This window comes from Pneumocystis murina (assembly GCF_000349005.2).
Source record: "Pneumocystis murina B123 chromosome Unknown supercont1.4, whole genome shotgun sequence".
Classification (NCBI taxonomy): Eukaryota; Fungi; Ascomycota; class Pneumocystomycetes; order Pneumocystales; family Pneumocystaceae; genus Pneumocystis; species Pneumocystis murina.
In genome coordinates this window covers 144,983-164,137 of record NW_017802362.1, presented here as the reverse complement: position 1 = coordinate 164,137, position 19,155 = coordinate 144,983, and the positions used below count along the sequence as shown (strand labels likewise).

The 19,155-nt window shown below is 27.1% G+C and overlaps 12 protein-coding genes across 12 annotated transcripts; 11 read left to right on the top strand and 1 right to left on the bottom strand.

Moving 5' to 3' along the window:
- Positions 1–214: 214 nt before the first annotated feature.
- On the top strand, positions 215–1,618 carry PNEG_01458 (hypothetical protein; the record flags this gene model as incomplete). The annotated part of the gene is made up of 4 exons (XM_007875207.1): positions 215–968; positions 1,012–1,285; positions 1,330–1,425; positions 1,469–1,618. Exons 1-4 carry the CDS (start codon positions 253–255, stop codon positions 1,616–1,618), a joined length of 1,236 nt encoding a protein of 411 aa, XP_007873398.1. The 5' UTR covers positions 215–252.
- Positions 1,619–1,955: 337 nt separating this feature from the next.
- Positions 1,956–3,111, top strand: PNEG_01457 (hypothetical protein; the record flags this gene model as incomplete). The annotated part of the gene is made up of 8 exons (XM_007875206.1): positions 1,956–2,147; positions 2,192–2,285; positions 2,343–2,458; positions 2,504–2,576; positions 2,621–2,694; positions 2,739–2,757; positions 2,803–2,952; positions 2,993–3,111. The coding sequence occupies exons 1-8, from the start codon at positions 1,998–2,000 to the stop codon at positions 3,109–3,111; spliced, it is 795 nt and encodes a 264-aa protein (XP_007873397.1). The 5' UTR covers positions 1,956–1,997.
- Positions 3,112–3,240: 129 nt separating this feature from the next.
- Positions 3,241–5,529, top strand: PNEG_01456 (lysine-tRNA ligase; the record flags this gene model as incomplete). Its single annotated transcript, XM_007875205.1, has 12 exons — positions 3,241–3,341; positions 3,389–3,434; positions 3,482–3,562; positions 3,616–3,878; positions 3,927–4,196; positions 4,244–4,310; positions 4,356–4,898; positions 4,944–5,111; positions 5,157–5,260; positions 5,309–5,366; positions 5,412–5,462; positions 5,506–5,529. The coding sequence occupies exons 1-12, from the start codon at positions 3,256–3,258 to the stop codon at positions 5,527–5,529; spliced, it is 1,761 nt and encodes a 586-aa protein (XP_007873396.1). The 5' UTR covers positions 3,241–3,255.
- Positions 5,530–6,040: 511 nt separating this feature from the next.
- PNEG_01455 (hypothetical protein) lies at positions 6,041–6,985 on the bottom strand. The gene has a single exon (XM_007875204.1). The coding sequence runs from the start codon at positions 6,929–6,931 to the stop codon at positions 6,050–6,052; it is 882 nt and encodes a 293-aa protein (XP_007873395.1). The 5' UTR covers positions 6,932–6,985; the 3' UTR covers positions 6,041–6,049.
- Positions 6,986–7,621: 636 nt separating this feature from the next.
- On the top strand, positions 7,622–10,053 carry PNEG_01454 (hypothetical protein). Its single transcript, XM_007875203.1, has 6 exons — positions 7,622–8,070; positions 8,115–8,469; positions 8,511–8,745; positions 8,786–8,935; positions 8,980–9,433; positions 9,477–10,053. The coding sequence occupies exons 1-6, from the start codon at positions 7,716–7,718 to the stop codon at positions 10,046–10,048; spliced, it is 2,121 nt and encodes a 706-aa protein (XP_007873394.1). The 5' UTR covers positions 7,622–7,715; the 3' UTR covers positions 10,049–10,053.
- A 167-nt stretch (positions 10,054–10,220) lies between these two features.
- PNEG_01453 (hypothetical protein) lies at positions 10,221–10,832 on the top strand (the record flags this gene model as incomplete). The annotated part of the gene is made up of 6 exons (XM_007875202.1): positions 10,221–10,254; positions 10,298–10,323; positions 10,376–10,465; positions 10,512–10,528; positions 10,579–10,749; positions 10,796–10,832. The coding sequence occupies 6 exons, from the start codon at positions 10,221–10,223 to the stop codon at positions 10,830–10,832; spliced, it is 375 nt and encodes a 124-aa protein (XP_007873393.1).
- A 268-nt stretch (positions 10,833–11,100) lies between these two features.
- PNEG_01452 (hypothetical protein) lies at positions 11,101–11,853 on the top strand (the record flags this gene model as incomplete). The annotated part of the gene is made up of 3 exons (XM_007875201.1): positions 11,101–11,174; positions 11,226–11,747; positions 11,795–11,853. The coding sequence occupies exons 1-3, from the start codon at positions 11,153–11,155 to the stop codon at positions 11,851–11,853; spliced, it is 603 nt and encodes a 200-aa protein (XP_007873392.1). The 5' UTR covers positions 11,101–11,152.
- A 589-nt stretch (positions 11,854–12,442) lies between these two features.
- On the top strand, positions 12,443–13,438 carry PNEG_01451 (hypothetical protein; the record flags this gene model as incomplete). Its single annotated transcript, XM_007875200.1, has 5 exons — positions 12,443–12,476; positions 12,530–12,608; positions 12,654–12,712; positions 12,773–13,275; positions 13,322–13,438. The coding sequence occupies 5 exons, from the start codon at positions 12,443–12,445 to the stop codon at positions 13,436–13,438; spliced, it is 792 nt and encodes a 263-aa protein (XP_007873391.1).
- A 1,286-nt stretch (positions 13,439–14,724) lies between these two features.
- PNEG_01450 (hypothetical protein) lies at positions 14,725–15,403 on the top strand. The gene is made up of 3 exons (XM_007875199.1): positions 14,725–15,005; positions 15,087–15,173; positions 15,228–15,403. Exons 1-3 carry the CDS (start codon positions 14,748–14,750, stop codon positions 15,309–15,311), a joined length of 429 nt encoding a protein of 142 aa, XP_007873390.1. The 5' UTR covers positions 14,725–14,747; the 3' UTR covers positions 15,312–15,403.
- A 383-nt stretch (positions 15,404–15,786) lies between these two features.
- Positions 15,787–16,856, top strand: PNEG_01449 (hypothetical protein; the record flags this gene model as incomplete). The annotated part of the gene is made up of 4 exons (XM_007875198.1): positions 15,787–16,211; positions 16,254–16,371; positions 16,416–16,587; positions 16,630–16,856. The coding sequence occupies exons 1-4, from the start codon at positions 16,075–16,077 to the stop codon at positions 16,854–16,856; spliced, it is 654 nt and encodes a 217-aa protein (XP_007873389.1). The 5' UTR covers positions 15,787–16,074.
- Positions 16,857–16,961: 105 nt separating this feature from the next.
- Positions 16,962–18,423, top strand: PNEG_01448 (hypothetical protein; the record flags this gene model as incomplete). Its single annotated transcript, XM_007875197.1, has 5 exons — positions 16,962–17,060; positions 17,106–17,119; positions 17,165–17,515; positions 17,563–17,881; positions 17,923–18,423. 5 exons carry the CDS (start codon positions 16,962–16,964, stop codon positions 18,421–18,423), a joined length of 1,284 nt encoding a protein of 427 aa, XP_007873388.1.
- Positions 18,424–18,553: 130 nt separating this feature from the next.
- PNEG_01447 (hypothetical protein) lies at positions 18,554–19,046 on the top strand (the record flags this gene model as incomplete). Its single annotated transcript, XM_007875196.2, has 3 exons — positions 18,554–18,622; positions 18,670–18,959; positions 19,004–19,046. The coding sequence occupies 3 exons, from the start codon at positions 18,554–18,556 to the stop codon at positions 19,044–19,046; spliced, it is 402 nt and encodes a 133-aa protein (XP_007873387.1).
- Positions 19,047–19,155: the final 109 nt, after the last annotated feature.

The window sequence follows — 19,155 nt, the reverse complement described above, 5'->3', positions numbered from 1 at the left end:
AAGAAGTCAAAAATAAGATAAATAAGATTCATATATGCGCATATAAAATGTAGATATGATGCATATAAAACATAAAGATAATTCGGCAGAGTAGAAATAAAATAGATAAAAGACAAAATAGAAAAGCTTTATATTTTGAAGATTTAAAGAAAATATCATAGTTTAACTATAATCAAGTGGAAAGTTTTAATCAGTTTATAAGAATATAGCAGGATTTTTTTAGTTTAATGTTTCAAGAAAAAAATATGAAAAATGAAGAAAAAAATCTTTAATAAAGTAATATATGCGTTGAATAATGTGAATATAATTAGTACTAAGAGTGTTTTTGTTATTGGAGGATTTCTTCGTTTTTTTTTGTTGATTTATGGACATTGGCATGATTCAAAATCGGCGTTTAAGTATACAGATGTGGATTATATGGTTTTTACAGGAGCAGCAAAGGAGGTTTATGATGGAAAATCAGTCTATAATAGAGAGACGTATAGATATACACCACTTCTTGCATGGATTTTAATTCCAAATATTATGGGGGTCCCATATTTTGGTAAAATTGTGTTTAGTATATGTGACATGATTGCTGGGTATCTTATAAGAAATATTATGATATGGCAAGGGCATTCTATTAGAAAAGCTAATGTTTATGTGACAACATGGTTGTGGAATCCAGTTGTTGCAGTGATCAGTACACGCGGAAATTCGGAAAGTATGATTGGTGCAGGTGTTCTTTTATGTTTATGGGCGGCTCTTTTAAAGCGTCCTTTTTTGACAGGATGTTTATTTGGGTTTATTATTCATCTTAAATTATACACGATTATTTACTTATTTTCTTTTTTATGGATGATGGATAACAAATATGAAAGAAAACCAATGTTAAAAGGTGTTTTTAGCTGGATCACTTATTCACGTTTCTATTTTGTTTTAGCAACTTTACTTTCATCGGTTTTTCTAAATGGGATAATGTATAAAATGTGAGCAATAACAAAAATAGGATTTTTTGCTAATGAAGATTAGTTATGGTATGCCATTTTTAGAACATACTTATTTTTATCATTTTATTCGAACAGATTATAGGCACAATTTTTCTCCGTATCATTTATGGCTTTATTATGCTTCTTCTCCGATTAAGTCATCTTTTCATATTCCAATCTCTTTTGTTTCATTTATACCACAAATTTTATTATCAATGTGTTTAATTCCTGTTGTATTTTCTAAGAAAAATCTTCCTGTGACTATATTTTCTCAAACATTTGCATTTGTAGCCTTTAATAAAGTATGCACTAGTCAGGTACTTTTCTTTTTTAAAAAAAAACATGTTATGATTTTTATTAGTATTTTATGTGGTATCTTATTTTACTTCCTTTTTTTCTTCCACTTCTTAATGTTTCTACTGGTTTATTAATGGTTTTCTTTTGGGGTTTTGGACAAGTAATTGATTTAATTATTTAGAGTTTTTTTCTGATTTTCTTAGGCTTTATGGCTTTTTTTTGCTTATTGTCTTGAATTCCTAGGAATAAATGTATTTTTTCCTTATTTATGGCTTTCTGGTCTTTTATTTTTTGTTATTAATATATGGATTTTGGGGTACATTATTGATTGTCTTTCACATAAGATTATATAAAGAAATGTATGTTTTTATTTCTGCTTTATAAATCATTTCTTATTTTTCTAGAGTTTAATAAAAGGAAAAGCTATTTTTCAGAAAATAAAAATATCATAGAAAAATTAAACTTATTTTTATATATACTTAAGAAATAGTAATCTAAGCTTATCAAATATAAATTTAATTATTTTTGTTATTTTTTAGATAGGTTATATTTGTTAATATTATATATAATTTCTATGCAATCTTCTTAAAAAAATGGGCTTTATATTTATAGGATAAATATTATTATAAAAAGGCTATTTCTTTGGGAATATCTCTAAATATTCACCTCCTTTTAAGAATTATTTAGATGTTTTTCTTTTAAATCTAAACTGGATTCTTCATAAATCAAAAAATGGCTTTTATTCAAACAAAAGGCACATATCGTTTATTATTTCAAAATAATCTAAAAAAAAGCCTGTTCTTAATTCATAATAAGCATTTTTTGCGCTTGAGATTTCATTTTTCTACTCTAAATCTACAAAGAAATAGAGAAAAGATTGGTGTAAGAAATTTTTAAGAAATTTTAGCAAAAATAATACATATTAGCCATTTTCCTGGAAATCTGGATCTTTCTTTGTCATGACAGGCATCTTTCTTGTGTGGTATTTTAAGAATGAGAAGAAAAAAGTGGAACAAAGACGTAAGTCTTTTTTTTTTAAGAAAAAGGCTAAATAGCTGATAAAATGGAATAAAATAGGTCATTTGAATAAAAATATATCTATTGGAAAGCCTAGAATAGGTTCTGATTTCGAATTGATTGATCATAATGGAAGAAATGTCACGAATAAGGATTTTTTAGGCAAATATATGATGGTATATGAATGAATTTGATTAATTATAAAATCAATAATATTTCAGATTTATTTTGGGTTTACTAGGTGTCCTGATATTTGTCCAGAAGAACTAGATAAAATGGCTTCTGTGATTAATAGTTTTTATTATTTGGTTACTTTTATATAAATTAATATATTTTAGATGTTAATAGTCAAAGAAATTTAGTAACGCCTATTTTTATTACATGTGATCCAAATAGGGATACTCCTTCTCAGGTAAATTGGATTTTTTTTAAAAGATTCTTGTTAACTTATTTTAGATAAAAGAATATCTTAAAGGTAATAATTTTTAACAATTTTTATATTGTTTTTACATTTCTATAGAGTTCCATACTCAGATAATTGGGCTAACAGGAAGCTATGAAAACATTAAAGCTGTTTGCAAAGCTTATCGTGTCTATTTCTCGACACCACCTGATGTAAAACCAGATGATGATTATCTTGTAGATCATTCAATTTTTTTTTACTTAATGGGTATTTTTTTACTGAAAAAAATATCACTAATAATATTTAGATCCTGATGGACATTTTGTAGATGTTTTTGGACGACAATATAATGCACAACAAATAACTTCAAAAATATTACAATATATTAATGATTGGGAATCATCAAGAGGACAAATTATATCATAAATTTTTAATATAAGATTTTTAATATAAAAACAATTTTGCTTATACTATTAGTTTTTGTTTTATTTCTTGCTTATTTATATTGTTTTTTAATCTGATATTGCTGATTCGTTATCAGATTTATAATTCTGCAAAAAAAACAGAAAGATGGAGGAATCTTCACCAAGTAATCAGCTAAAACAACTTAAAAATCTTTGTTTAGATGAAAGATCAGGGGAATATGTTTCAAAAACGCAGGATTTTATACTTTTTTTTGATAAAAAATATTGATGTTTAATAGTGAATTAAAAAGACGTTTAAAGCTTCAAGAAAAAAAAGAAAAAAGGGTTAGATATATTTTTTATCTGGAAATATTTAAGTTTAATGAGTTTAGGAAGCTAGAACATTGGCTACGGTTTCATCAAAACCTTCTCAAAAACATGTTTCAGAAATTCATGAAGATTTAACTCCTAACGTTTTATTTTTTTGATCTTAAATTATAATGAAACCATTGTTAAATTGTTCTAGAAATATTATGAGCTTCGTTCTCGGCATATTAATATGCTTCGTACTTGCAAAAACTTAGATGCATATCCACATAAGTTTCATGTCAATATTCAGATCGAAGAATTCATTAAAACCTACAGTTTTATGAAGAGGGGTGAAGTTAATAGAGATATTATTGTTTCTGTTGCTGGAAGAATACTAAATAAGCGAGATTCGGGTTCAAAATTGCGTTTTTATGATCTTTATAATGATGGTGTAAAAATTCAAGTTATGGCGCAGGCACAGTAAGATTTAAAAGGTCCGTGAGAATGTTTGATGCTGATTTAATTTAGGGACTGTGAAAAAGACTATTTAGAAATGCATGAGCATATTCAGAGAGGAGATATTGTAGGAATTATTGGGTATCCGGGCCGTACATCGCCTAAAGGCAAGGGAAAGAATGAAGGAGAAGGTGGGGAACTGAGTATATTTTGCAAAGAAATGGTTCTTTTGAGCCCTTGTCTTCGTATGCTTCCAATGGAGCGCCAAGGTTTAACAAATCAAGAAACAAGATATCGACAAAGGTATCTTGATCTTATTATTAACAAAACTACGCGAGAGAAGTATATAATTATTTGGAAAAGCATTCTTTATTTCTCAACTTTATAAGATTTATTATGAGAAGTAGAATTATTCAATATATTAGAAATTTCTTGGATTCACGCGGTTTTTTAGAGGTAATTTTTTATTATTTTTTATACAAATATGTTTATAATAGTAAGGTTGAAACCCCTATGATGAATTTTATTCCAGGAGGTGCTAGTGCTAAGCCTTTTATTACACATCACAATGAGCTTGACCTTGATCTTTATTTAAGAATTGCACCGGAATTATATTTAAAAATGTTAGTGGTAGGAGGTTTGAATCGAGTTTATGAAATTGGAAGACAATTTAGGAATGAGAGCATTGATCTTACGCATAATCCTGAATTTACAAGCTGTGAATTTTATTGTGCTTATGCAGATATGTATGATCTTATTAATATGACAGAGGAGATGTTATCAAATATGGTTTTTGAATTAACTGGTGATTACAAGATTAAATATCATCCTAATGGGCTCGAAGGAGAAGAAATTATTGTTGATTTTTCAAGGCCATGGAATCATATAGAAATTATTCCATTTTTAGAAGAAAAACTCAATGTTATTTTTCCTCCTGGAGATCAATTGCATACAGAAGAAACGACCAAATTTCTTATCTGCTTATGTGAAAAACATAACGTTGAGTATTCACCTCCCATAACAAATTCTAGATTATTAGACAAGGTAAAATTAATTTATTTTATCGAAAAAATAAATAAATATTTTAAGCTTATTAGTGAATTTTTGGAACCTGTATGTCTTAATCCTACATTTTTGATAGGTCATCCTCAAATTATGTCTCCTTTGGCAAAATATCATAGATCTAAAGTAGGGTTATGTGAAAGATTTGAACTATTCGTAGCTTATAAAGAAATTGTTAATGCATACACGGAGCTAGTAAGACGTTTTGCATTTCTATGATTTTAATTTAAAATGAAATAGAATGATCCAGTTGAACAGCGAATGAGATTTCAGGAACAGGCCAAACAAAAGGATCAAGGAGATGATGAAGTTCAAATTATTGATGAAAATTTTTGTTTAGCTTTGTAAGTTTTATTGTTAAAACTATTTTATTTTTTCTTTACTTTCAAAAGGGATTATGGATTACCTCCTACCGGAGGATGGGGAATGGGAATAGATCGACTAGTAATGGTATATTTGGTTTTTCTGTTTGTATTATATTGTTGATTTTTTTAGTTTTTGACGGATTCGTCTAATATTAAGGAAATTTTATTGTTTCCTACAATGGTAATTTGTGTTTATATTATGATTAATTAATATATAAATCTAGAAACCTGATGTTACTTCTAATTAATCAATTTTTAATAAAAATATTTTGAAAATAATTGTTTTTAAAAGGTAACTCTTATTTTTGTATATACTTTTTAATAAAAAAATTAAATAAATTTGTATTATAAAATAATTAAAATTATTTGAAATATATTGAAAATGATTATTTTAAAAACTGTATTTGATATTAAAAGATTTTATTAAAATTCATTATTTCAAAATTATTAGAAATTCTTCTAAAAATAGCTTATACGCCTATTTAAATATGGTTTATCTGGATAAATTTATTATCTTGTCAATGAAATTGTTTATATATTATGATTAATTTAATTTTATAATAAAACGATTTTTAAAATATATCTAAAACAATTAAATACCAATAATAAATTACAACCATTAAATACATTTGCAAACACAATTATTTTTATAAAGTATAAATATTAATGCAATGTAATTTCTTTACATTTGTCATGATCCGTAATAAAATGATATTATTTTACGAAATCTATATTAAGTTTTTGATGTAAATATACCATTGTAAATAATTATTCTTTATATAAACCCGTTTTAATCCAATATTTCCGCAATTCAACACTTTCATTATAATTTTTAAGTTCTTTCATTGTGAATTCGATTCTTGTAATAAAACCATGTAATGTTTTTAAATTTTGTTTCAATGACAATTCATCTACTTCAATTTTCTTTAAAACTAGATTTATATGATCCAGTATTGATATAACATGAATACATGTCTTAATCGTAATAAAAGACAGAGAATCCATCGATGATGGTAATAATTCGAACCATGTCCCTTGAAGATAAGACAATAAACCTGGAAGATACAAATAGAATAACATTGAGCGAGACCATACATCTTTATATACCTTTTTAGATATATTATTGACTTGAGAAAATAAAGAAAGATGAAAATATGGAGATGACTTTAAAGGCCAACCTAAATATCTGGAAACCATAGGATGATTTATTCCTGATAAATATCTTGTTTGATTTAAATATATTTTGGGTGCCACATGAGAATTTTCTTTATCGAAACAAAGACCTTTTCTTAAAAAAATATCAAATGCTTTAAAATGTTGATATCTTGATTCCTGAGAAAACGTTGATTTAAAAAGATATGTATTTGTATTTTTTATGTTTTCGTCACTTTTCCATCCAAATAAAACTGAAAATGTATTTAAAAACTTCTCCCATGCATATTTAACAACATATTCTCCTTGTATTTCCAAAAGCCAGATCAAAATCTTCGTTGAATCATTTCGTACATCTGGTAAAATATGTGTCATTGCTGAATGAATATATAATATCATAAAAATTACATGCGGCTCAATTAATTCCGCTTTCTCCGTAAATATTGACGACAATAATGATTGTAATGCCCTACGAACATCTGATTCCTCATCAATCATCAATGGAATTACCGCTTTAATTACGGATGTCAATATTTTTGTTTCAAAAACCGATTTACGCAACAAATCTTTTAAAGTATTCAATGCCTCTAATTTCAACCTTAATTCCTTTCATTTTTTTTCTCTTTTTCTACCTTTACGTTGCAAACTTGATGGATGTTTTATTAAATTTAATTTACGTAGAACTAAACCTTCTTCTGCTACTTCTTTGCTTAAATATTCCTTTAAAATAGACTGCTGAGGTATGCAAATACCTGGATTTCTATTATCCCATTGCTTTTCTTCTGTTTATATATTACTTTTTGCTTTTAACTCATTATTTGTTAATTCATGTGATTTAAGCCCAGACTTCTTAATTTTAAGCTTTGGCTTCCTATATATTAGCAAATCCTTTGGAAACTTCTAGAAAGAGTTATTCTACCTGAAAATTTGCACTCTTTTTTCGCTTTTTTTTTTGAAACTTTGTCATTTAAAAAACATATTCTTTTAAATAAGATTTCAACTTATTCAATACATATTTTAAGGACATTTGTACTCCATAGGTCCTTATATCTTATGTATGCGTGTTATATGCGTGTTATATGCGCTTTGCAATAATACATGTATGATTTTTAATTTTCGGACATTCGGATAAAATAGTTTTAGACAATTTTTTTCTCAAAAAATTAAACTATTTTAAAATCCCTTATTTTTTACCAAAAAACAATAGTTTTTTGGTTTTTCTAAATATTTTCTTATAATTCTTGTTTATATGAAAAACCCTGTCTTTATAATCCTTAAATAAATGCAATTAAAATTATTAAGGCTTTTTATTGGATTAGGGTTCTTGAGTTCAATCAAAGCTGTTTATCTTTTGGCTGAAGATATTCTGGGATCTGAAGGAAATCTAAATTCTTTCTTAGTTTCTAATCCATGTATTTCATGTGATAAATATAATGAAGGTTTATACAATTATAAAGAAGCGCCAAAATCGACAAAAGATGCAATACTTAGACGTCTACGATGTTATAATCATTCATTAAGTGGTAATAAAGATTATTATTTTATTAAAACACTCAATGAGCATAAATGTAATGCTTTAAATATTAAAAACGGAAAAGTATATATAGTTGATTGCGATCTGCCTTTTTCATCAATATGTAAGAATTTTTGAGGATTTACAAGTGTTTTGACAAGATGGAAGGCACTAATTCAGGAAAAGAACGGGATGTGAAAACTCCACCATCTACTGATAAGAAGCTTTCATATACAGTAAACAGTGCATTTGGGAAAGTGACTGGTACACGGACAGATCTTACTTTTACATTTCTTGGAATTCCTTATGCTCTTCCACCTGTTGGAAATTTGCGATTCGATGATCCAGTTCGAATATCTAAACTTAAGAAGACATGGAATGCAACCTATTATCGATCTTATTGTCCTCAAGATAATACTCTTATTCCTTCTCCTGTGATTAGTGAGGATTGTCTTTATTTGAATGTTTATACACCTTATATTCCAGAGGATGGTGATTGTGATTCTCAATTATTACCAGTTATGTAAAAAAAATCTATTTTTTTTTCTTAACTTAGTATTTTAGGTTATGGATTCATGGAGGGGCGTATATTCATGGTAATCTGCAAGATATTTATAATGATCCTAGCCATCTTGTTGCTCATGAGAATGTGGTTGTGGTAACGATTAATTATCGTCTTGGAGCTTTTGGATTTTGGGGCTGTGGAAACCAAGGAATCAAGGATCAAATTGTTGCTCTTCAATGGGTAAGAGAATTTATTTCTTTTTTTGGAGGAGATCCATTGAGAGTAACAATTGCGGTAAGTTTTTTTTGGAAAAGAATTTTATTCATTGAATTAGGGTCAATCTGCTGGTGCAAGTTCAGTTAGAACACTTTTGTCGGCTAAAACTAAAACAGAGGGATTGTTTCATGCTGCTATTATGGTATCTGATCCTATTTCTATGGGTTTCGCTTCAAAGAAAGATTCCGTTACTCATATTTCTAAGGAGGTATTTTATTTTATTTTGTTTTGTTTTTTCTATAATTTTTTTAGTTGGCACGTTATGTCGGTTGTATTCAAAATGATACCAGTATTGCCGATCCGGAACTTATGAAGTGTATGCGTGGCGTATCAGCAGAAGAAATTCTTATGTATCAAGCCCTTATTGTTAATACGGCTTTTTTATATGCTGAAACTATTACTTTGGGAGAGACGTATAAGCCATGTATAGATGGTGATCTTTTAACAGAGGATTTTTATGATTCTATCGAGACTGGTAATTTCGTTAAGGTTCCTTTAATGCTTGGATTTGTTAAGGATGAAGCGACTTTTTTTACAGATACTTTCCCCAAATATTTAGAGACTGAATATCTTGTTAATTTAACTCTTTCTTCTTATTTTAATGAGGAACAGATAGACAAGATTCTAGCTTATGAATATTATTCTAAGGGTCTTAATTTTAGTGATATTAAGAGTTCTAAGGACTTTATTTCGAATGTTTTTACTGGTAATTTTCTTTATTTTTGATAAATAAAATTTATCTCAAATAGATGCTGTCTGGGTATGTCCTTCACTTCTAGTTGCAGCAAAGACCTCAAAATTTATTGATTCATATTTGTATTATTATATTTATCCTTATATCTGGGAACATCCTTCTAGTTCTTTATGTTATGGTCTTGTATGTCATGCAGATGATATTCCTGCTTTCTTAGGATCAGTTGCTATGAAGGGTATTCAAACCACTTATGGATCTAATGGAACAATAGTTGATTCCGATTTTATATTTTCTAATCTTGTTCTTTCACGTGTCGGTTCCTTTTTGAGAACACATAATCCTAATCCTAATGTTGATAAACTTTGTTATAATAAGGAGTTTTTTAAGGTTGGTGACTGCAATAGGAGAACTGTTAAATGGAAGAGCTTTCAACCTAATTTATCCCTTCAAGATGTTCCAAGTTTTTCGAGTAACGTATCTAACGAAAAAGTATATGGGCCTGTTCATATATTAAATCTTACTGAATCAACATCTGGCAATTATATAATTCCAAAGGATGTTTGTGATTTTTGGTTTAAACTTGGAATTCATGCTCAAGTGTATTCTTCGAAAAAAAGAAGTACCTAAAATTCATACATAATTTATAATTTTATCTTAATTTATATTTGTTTATTTTTATTAAAGATAATGTAAATGTATTCTATTTTTAAATATTTATATATATTGCTTTTTCGTTCGAGTACCAATATTAAATATTTGATAAGTCTTTAATAAGAATTTATAATTTTTTGCTTTTTTTATGGCTAAGAATTCACAAGATCTACCCCCTCTGGGTTATTATTATTGATTGTTATATATATATCTAATTTTTTTTAGGCGGCTATGCTCCTATTCAATACAAGGTGTGTATATTTGAAAATCTTTTAATGAATATTATGTTTAGTTTTTTTCTAGAGGAATCTACCTTCAAAAGGTCCAAGAAGCTCTATACTTCTTTTGTGTATTGGTTTGATTTCTTCATTTGGTTTTTATCGTTATATTCAGGTATTAGTTATCTATAAATTCTTTGATAATGATATTTATGACTAAGGGAGTTCATGAAAGAAGGTTAATAAAAAGTATATATACTGTTTTTTTCTTTTTAATAGAGAGGATAGAGAATTAAAAAGGGAGAATGTTTGGTCTCGAATTCATTTGATACCATTATTGCAAGTTGAAGCAGATAGAGAGATGTATAGAAGAAAACGAGCGTTGCTTCAATCAGAGAATGAAATTATGAAAGGAGTTGAGGGTTGGGATAATGAATATCATATTTATCATACTCAAACGTATTTATTTATTTATTTATTTATTTACTTATACTTATTTTTTTAGAGATATTGCTCCCACCTTTTCGTTGTCACTTGAATGAATTTTATGTATTTTAATTGTTATAAAAAAGAATACTTTGTTTCTTTATACTGTGAAAATTTTCTTTAACATGTTTTTATTATGTTTTGAGGGAGTTTAAGTTATTTATTTTTTTAATATTTTTTAGTAAGAAAAAATGGGACAATTAAAAGGTTATTATTCGTTTGTCTGTCCGATATATATTTAGGATTGGTCATATATCACAGATTTATATGTATTTTTCTTTTTTATGGATTGATCTAAAATCGATTCATAAATATCGAACTTGATTAAGATGTAGATAAGTATTTTTTAATTATATTGGATTATCAGAGAAATAATATGAAAATAATGTTTAAATGTGGTAGTTCTTTTATATATAATCTTAAAAACCCTTTTTTCCCTAGTTTTTTAGTAGCTTTTTTAAGAAAATCACATATTGGATCTAAACCTTTATTTCTTCCCGGAACAACAAAATTAGAAGTTTTAGTAGCCACAAGTAGTCCAAATACTAAGAAAATAATTGTTAAAGGACCTAATGGGTGTTTATCTCTTTTTCTTCCGTCATATATTCATATCAATCATTGTTCTTTAACAAACAAAGTCAAGATTTCAGTGGAGAATTCAATGATCAAAGAACAACGATCAATGTGGGGAACTGCAAGATCCTTGCTTTCAAATATGATTATAGGAGTAACAGAGTATCATTATGTAACTCTTCGTCTAGTTGGAATTGGTTACAAAGCTTTTATTGAAAATGATTCATTTTTGTCATTAAAAGTTGGATTTTCCCATCCAATTCATCTTAAAATTCCAGATGGAGTCTTTATTACATGTCCATCTTCTACTCAGATTATTTTGAAAGGATGTGATAAAGCAATTGTTACACAATTTGCTGCAAATATTAGAAAATGGAAGAAGCCAGAGCCATATAAAGGTAAATTTATATATATATTAATTAATATTATATTTAGGTTATGTTAGGAAAAGGTATTTTTGTTAATGATGAAAAGATTACTTTAAAAAATACAAAAACCAGATGATCAAATAAAATAAGGTTGAAAATTTGATTTAAAACAAAAACAGAAATTTCAATTTTTAATTAACATTTATATAATATGATTATATACATTTCATTAAAAATTTAAAGGATTTTTTTATGATTATATTTAATTTTTTATTGAATTTATATTTATGTTTTATTTCTCTGGTATAATGTTTCTATAAGGATTTTTTATTTTAAGGAAAAATTAAGGACAAAGGATCTAAAAAGCTAAGGGTTATCTTTGAAACAATACTACTATCAGCATTATGTCTATATATTAGAGTTTATTTTTATATTTGCTACTCAAAATATTAATTTGTATAAATATCGCTTATTTTCAAAAAAGAAACTCAAATATATGGTTTTAAGAATGGATATATGATTAAGAACAATTATTATTCTGTTTTCAATTTTTATAGATTGTATTTTAATATAAAAAAGGTAAAAAGGTTTAATTAAAAAAACCATATTTATTCGGATATCTTAATCTTTGTGGGGTTATTTTAACTGAGTTCTTTATAGATATTTATTTAGTTTATTTTTTTTTAGAAATCAATATTTTTCCGATTTTTTATTTTATATTTCAAATGTCAACTAAGGCTCCAAGCAAAGTTGTTTTTGGTATATTGATATTCACCTTTTACATATAGGCTTATGTTGATATATCTATGTAGTTGGTAACATTCCATATGATGTTTCAGAAGAACAGTTAAAGGATATTTTCCGGCAAATTGGCCCTATTCATCGGTTTAGGTAAAATATTTGAAATGTTTTGATATTTTTATTTATTCCTTGAAGATTAGTCTTTGATAAGGAAACAAATAAACCTAAGGGATATGGTTTTTGTGAATATCCAGGTTGTTATTTTCTTTTTTTTTTTTATTTTTTTTCAGCGTTAAATTGATATGTTTATTCAGATATTGCAACAGCTAGTGCAGCTGTCAGAAACCTGAATAATCATGATATCAATGGAAGGCAGTTGAGGGTTGACTTTGCGGAATCGGATCCAGCTCAAGATAATAATCGTAGACAACAACAAGTGACACAACATGAAGAAATATCGTCACAAACTAAGTCGGATATTTTGCCGATGCTTCCACAAGGAACTGCACCTCCTCCGGGGGTATCAGCTGTAGATGCTATTTCACGTACATTGTCAACGCTTCCACCTTTACAGCTCTTGGACATCATTTCTCAGTTAAAAGCTCTTGTTCATATTAATCCGGAACAAGCACATGCACTCTTGTTACAGTCACCACAACTATCATATGCTGTATTTCAAGCAATGCTTATGATGAATCTTGTAGAGGCAAATGTGCTTCACAAAGTAATTGCATCAACAGGTCATCCTCAGGTTTCTCCTCCTGTTAATACAGTATCATATACTCAGCCACAGCAAAATACGCAAGATTTGCAAAGAGTGAGTATCTTTTTCTTTATAATTATGTTTTAATGTATTGTAAAAGGCAGCTATTTATGCTCAGGTTATGTCTTTAACAGATGCACAGATAAATACATTGCCATATGACACAAGAAATCAAATATTATTATTAAAACAACAAATAGCAATGGGTGTAGTATAAATTAATACTTTTGGTATTATTTTTTTATAGAATAAAAAACAATATTGTATACAAAATTATTTTGTTTATCTATTATTTATAATATATGTTTTATATGTATTTAGAATAAATATTAAGGACTTAGAATTAATGGCTTTATAAGTATTTAAATAAAGGTTAGTATTTTAAATTGTGTATAAAATATTTATTATTAAAAGAATTAATGATTTTTTTTGGAAAAAAAATCTTAAAGCTATAAGTTTTTATATTAGATAATTTGTTCTTAAAAATTAGTTATAGTATTCAGAAAGGTAAATTTAAAGAGTTAACAAATATTTTTTTGTTATAGACATTATATGTATTAAATTTATGTTAGATTATAATTAATAGTTTCTTATAAATTAAAATATGTATTTAAATCTTAAATCACTGTTATTATTGACTTGAGCATTTCTATACTTTATTTATTTGAACATTCCTGATATTAAAAATAAATACTTTTAAAAATTATATTTAATTATAGCTTTTTTTTGAGAAAAAGTAATGATAATATTTGGCCTGTTTTGAAATAAAATTTAGAGTTTTTTGATGTTTCATAAATAATATTAATTACAATTAAATAAAAAAAATTAATATAAATAGGTATTTATTTTTTATATGTCTTTTTTCATAAATTGAGAATTAATAAGTCTTAATTTTTTGGATTGGATAAATTTTTAAAAATATTTATTTTATACTTATAATATCTTTATAAATTAAGATTCAAAAAAAACAGAAATTCATGTTTCTATCAAAGAACTTTTGAATTGCTTTTTATATATTAAATTGAAAACTGAAAAAGAAAATTATCAGATAAAAATATTTTTGCATATACTATACTACTCCAAATATAAACAGTACTAATCCAAGTATATTTAGGAATTTTACAAAAAGAATTTACGTATTTATAGTGTATATTGCTTAAATATACAGGTTTATAATATCTATATAATAATCTCTTATATATCTTTGTATTTTTACTTATATAAATATATGTATATAATCTCTTCTTTATTCTTATATACAGGATAAGTGAAGATACATATTTTTTCAAATATCTTTATTTTTTATTGATTTTTTCTTTAAAAAAAATTTAATCTATTTCAAATAGAAAAAAAAGATATTAAGAAATCTTTCTAGAACAGTCCTTCTACATTTAAGAGTTCTTAAGAATTTTAATTCTTAGATGTAGTTTTATTAAAAAACTAAGTATCTTTAAAATATTTAAAAAGCTTGATATACGATCGTCAGATGAACTTCAAAAAAATTGGAAACTATTAGAAATTATGAAATGGGTCTTGATTTGAATTTTTCTAAAGAGATCACCTCAAAAATGAATTCCTCTGGAAAAAATACGTCAGGACCATGTTTTTTAGGTCAATCTAGGCCTTCAAATGGCTCATTAAATCGAGAAATAGAAATAAAAATAGGCATAGTAAAGCGTTTGATTTGTGACCTTGTTAGCTACAAAAAGGAGCTTAAGATGGAAGAGGATATTTATTTAAAGCGTGAAGAAGAAGGCGAAGATGAATATGTTTTAAGAAAACAGGTACGTTTATAAATATCTAGACACTAGTAAAAACTATAATTGTTTTTATAATGAGTTGGAACTTATGGCTTATTTATACAGAAACAAGTGATTGATGAATGTCAAAGAATGATTCCTGATACAGAACGTCGTCTTTCAGAGGCAGTTGAGAAATTATCTAAAGATTTGGTATTAATTTTATATATAATTATATACTAAATTAATAATATTTTTCTTTGATAGGCTGATGGAAGAATTGATGGCGATTCTTCTAGAATTAGTGCTCTGATTAATGAGGCATCAGTACTCTTGGAGCATCGTGATTAGTAACTATGTCGTTCTTAGCTACCACTCTTATCTGTTATTTTATAACAGGATAATTAACTTTAAAAGGATGCTTTTTCTAATGCGTTTATTTGGGAGTGTATTTTTAAAATTTGTATCATGAATTTTCATTAAATTTTTATCTTATTTGAAAGTTTTTTTTGAAGAAATTTGCTCTTTTTTCAATACAGTTTAGAAGCTTTATATTACGAATATTTCTTTCTTACTAAAGCTTTGATGTTTATACTTGAGGATGGCTTTATGTAAAAGTATTTTATTTTTTAGACATCTTCACTTTTATCAGATTCACTAATATATAAATCAACTAATTAATAACTCAATAGAAATGAATAATATTTCATCAAAAAAGTGTATTTTAGAAAAGGGAGTTAATGAAACCAGCTTATATTATATATTTGTTTAAACTAGATTATTTTTTATCGCTTCGAAGTTTTTCTTGGCCGGCAGTCAAGTTTTAAAAAATAAACTTAAGCTCTGGAAGAGTCTTAATAAATCCATAAATCAATGCCTTCTACGCATCCTGTCGAAAATCCTGATTCTACTTTAGAAGAAGATGATATAAATTTTGGGGGATTAGTATCAGCAGAATCTTTTGAATTTGGAGATTTTCATGAAAATCTTACAGAAATTTCTTCAGATATTATTCATGATTTTCAGTTGGTATGATTCGTAATAAAGATGCGTTTTGCTTGTTGAACACATATATGAATAGCCCGTTATTGATTATGATGATTGGTCATCAATTATGTCTAAAGTTCCAGAAATTGTCAATGCTATATTAGGCCCTGAAATAGATTCATCAGGCTCCTATTTAGAACAAGATGTAGCATCAGAGCATGATATATATGTTCCGGATAATTCTAAACATTTTTTAGAATCAGGGTTCATATTTTCATCTAAGTCTTACTTAGACTAATTGTTTAGTTGTCGTCTTTGGGAAAAATATTCTGCATTGAAAGATCTTCCTCCTTTATCTTGGGAGACGTCTCATACTCGTCAAATGTTTTTAATGTCTCTTGATATTCCTTTGAACCTGGATGATGTTATAAATAATTTGATCTATGTTTATTTCTAATGTTTTTTTAGACACGTCCGCCCAATCAAAAAACAAAAAACAGTCATGTTCCATGGATAAAAATATCTTCAGATACCTCATTTAAAGATACTCTCTTAAAAGATGAATCTCTAACAAATAACGACATAATATCCCATGATTTTAATACTCAAATGATCCGGCTTATTTATTTAAAATCTGATGGTACAATCATAAACTTATATATTTTTTCTCATTTTTTTAAAGAAGCCTTACTTAATCTTTCTTCGGTTTTGCTAAAATCACATTTACTTGACTTAGAAATTATTCATAAACAATCTTCTAAATATCTTTCTTACTGGACTGAAAAAAAGAATGAAATTGAAAGCGATAAATTGGTCTTTGAAAAGGTTATTGAAAGTCTTGTTCAACATACAAAACGACAACGTATTGAACATATTAAAAAAACATATAATCTTAAAAAAAAATCTTGATAATAATATTAGAATCTTTAAAAATATATCTAAATATTATTAAATTCTTTTATAAAATTTTGATTATAAAATTCTCCAACTGCCTTGACCATCGATAAGATATACATGAGTGTATTAGTAGAAACAACAGTTGGTGATATTGTAATAGATTTATATACGAAATATGCCCCAAATACATCGAAAAACTTCTTAAAATTATGCAAAGTAAGTGATATTTCTTTTTTTTAGCTTTTTTTTCTGATATTTAAGGTTAAATATTATAAGTAATATAATTATTTTTTAAATATAAATTATTAATGATAAATAAGCTTTTCTCCAATATATAACTTGCAGAAGGATTTTTCTTTCCAAACAGGAGATCCTTTAGGACCGGATGGAGATGGTGGTACTAGTATTTGGGGTCTTTTAGGAGGATCTCGTTTTTTTCCAGCAGAAATAGATCCAAGACTTAAACATAAAGAACGAGGAACTGTTAGTATGGCTATAGCAAACAAGGGAGGTGGTCATTCTAATTCTGGTTTGAGTGGTTCACAATTTTTTATCACATTAGGAGATAATCTTGATTATCTTGATGGAAAATATACGATTTTTGGGAAAGTAGCAGAGGGTTTTGATACTCTTGAAGCAATTAATAATGCATATTGCGATAGCAATATGAGGTTGTGAATAATTCTCGATAAATATATATATTAAATAAGGATTTTAGACCATTTAAAGATATTCGAATTAAGCATACGATTATTTTAGATGATCCATTCCCTGATCCAGAGGGTTTAGTTGAGCCAGATAAGTCTCCGCTTCCTTCTAAGGAGCAGCTTTTTACAGTCAGGATTGGAGATGATGAAAAATTTGATGAAGATCTTGATGAGGCTGAAGCGGAGAAGTTACGGAGAGAAAGAGAAGCAAAAGCGCAAGCATTAACTTTAGAAATGATCGGAGATCTTCCTTTTGCAGAAGTAAAGCCTCCTGATCACGTTCTTTTTGTATGTAAATTGAACTCAGCAACACGAGATGAAGATTTAGAGGTATTTATGTTTATATTTAATATAATTTTTTTAAAATATAGTTAATATTTTCCCGATTTGGAAAAATCATTAGTTGTGAAATTATAAGGGATAGACGTACTGGTGATTCTTTACAATATGCTTTTATAGAATTCGAAAAGAAAGAAGACTGTGAACAAGCTTATTTTAAAATGCAAGATGTATTAATTGATGATAAACGAATTAAAGTAGACTTTTCACAGTCTGTCTCTAAACTTTCGGATTTATGGAGAATAACAACAAATCAAAAACGAAAAAATGCTGTACAAAAGTCATTTGCTGGCTCTACTTATTTAGAAAAAGGCAAAGCATATAGGGAATATAAAGATGATGGCTACAGTATGGTTTTTGATCATCATGACTTAAAAAAAAAAGCAATCTCCGATTATTCTAAGGATCGTACTTATAAAGATAGAGATACTAAAGAACATTCATTTTATGATAGAAAAAATTCTTATAGAGATTCTTCTCGTCATCATAGACATAGAAATAGCAGTTATAGTCCAAAGCGCAGAAGATATTAATCTCTTTTAAAATGTTTATTTTTTAATAGCTACTATATTTTAGGGTTTTATAGGTTTAGGATTTCTTTAAGAAACCCTTATGTGACGGTGAACTAAATTTCGAAATTAATCAAATCTTAAAAAAATAATCATGTCTGACTCTATAACAATTCGTACCAGGAAGTTCTTAACAAATAGACTTCTCTGTAGAAAGCAGATGGTGGGTCTCTATCTTTTTTAAACTATATTAATTGATCTATAATTTAGGTAGTAGATGTATTACATCCTAACCGACCTAACGTTAGTAAAAATGACTTAAGAGAACGTTTGGCATATATGTATAAGACAGATAAGAATACAGTACAAGTTTTTGGTTTAAGAACACAATTTGGCGGCGGGAAATCGACTGGATTTGCTTTAATTTATGATAGTTTTGAATTAATGAAAAGATTTGAACCAAAATATAGATTGGTTCGTATTGGGCTTGAGGAAAAAGTAGACCGTACATCCCGTCAACAGAGAAAACAACGAAAGAATCGAAGCAAGAAGTTTAGAGGGTTTTTATTGTTTTTTTTTTTATTTTTTTAGCTAAAAAGAATAGGGTAGCAAAAAAAGCTGCTATGACTGCTTCTACAAAGAAATAGGTTTAGATTTGGAATCTAATGAATATAATATACTTTTTCATATCATTTTTTCTATATATTTCTTAAAATTTAAGACTCTATCTTCTGTTGTCATGACAGCCTATTATGC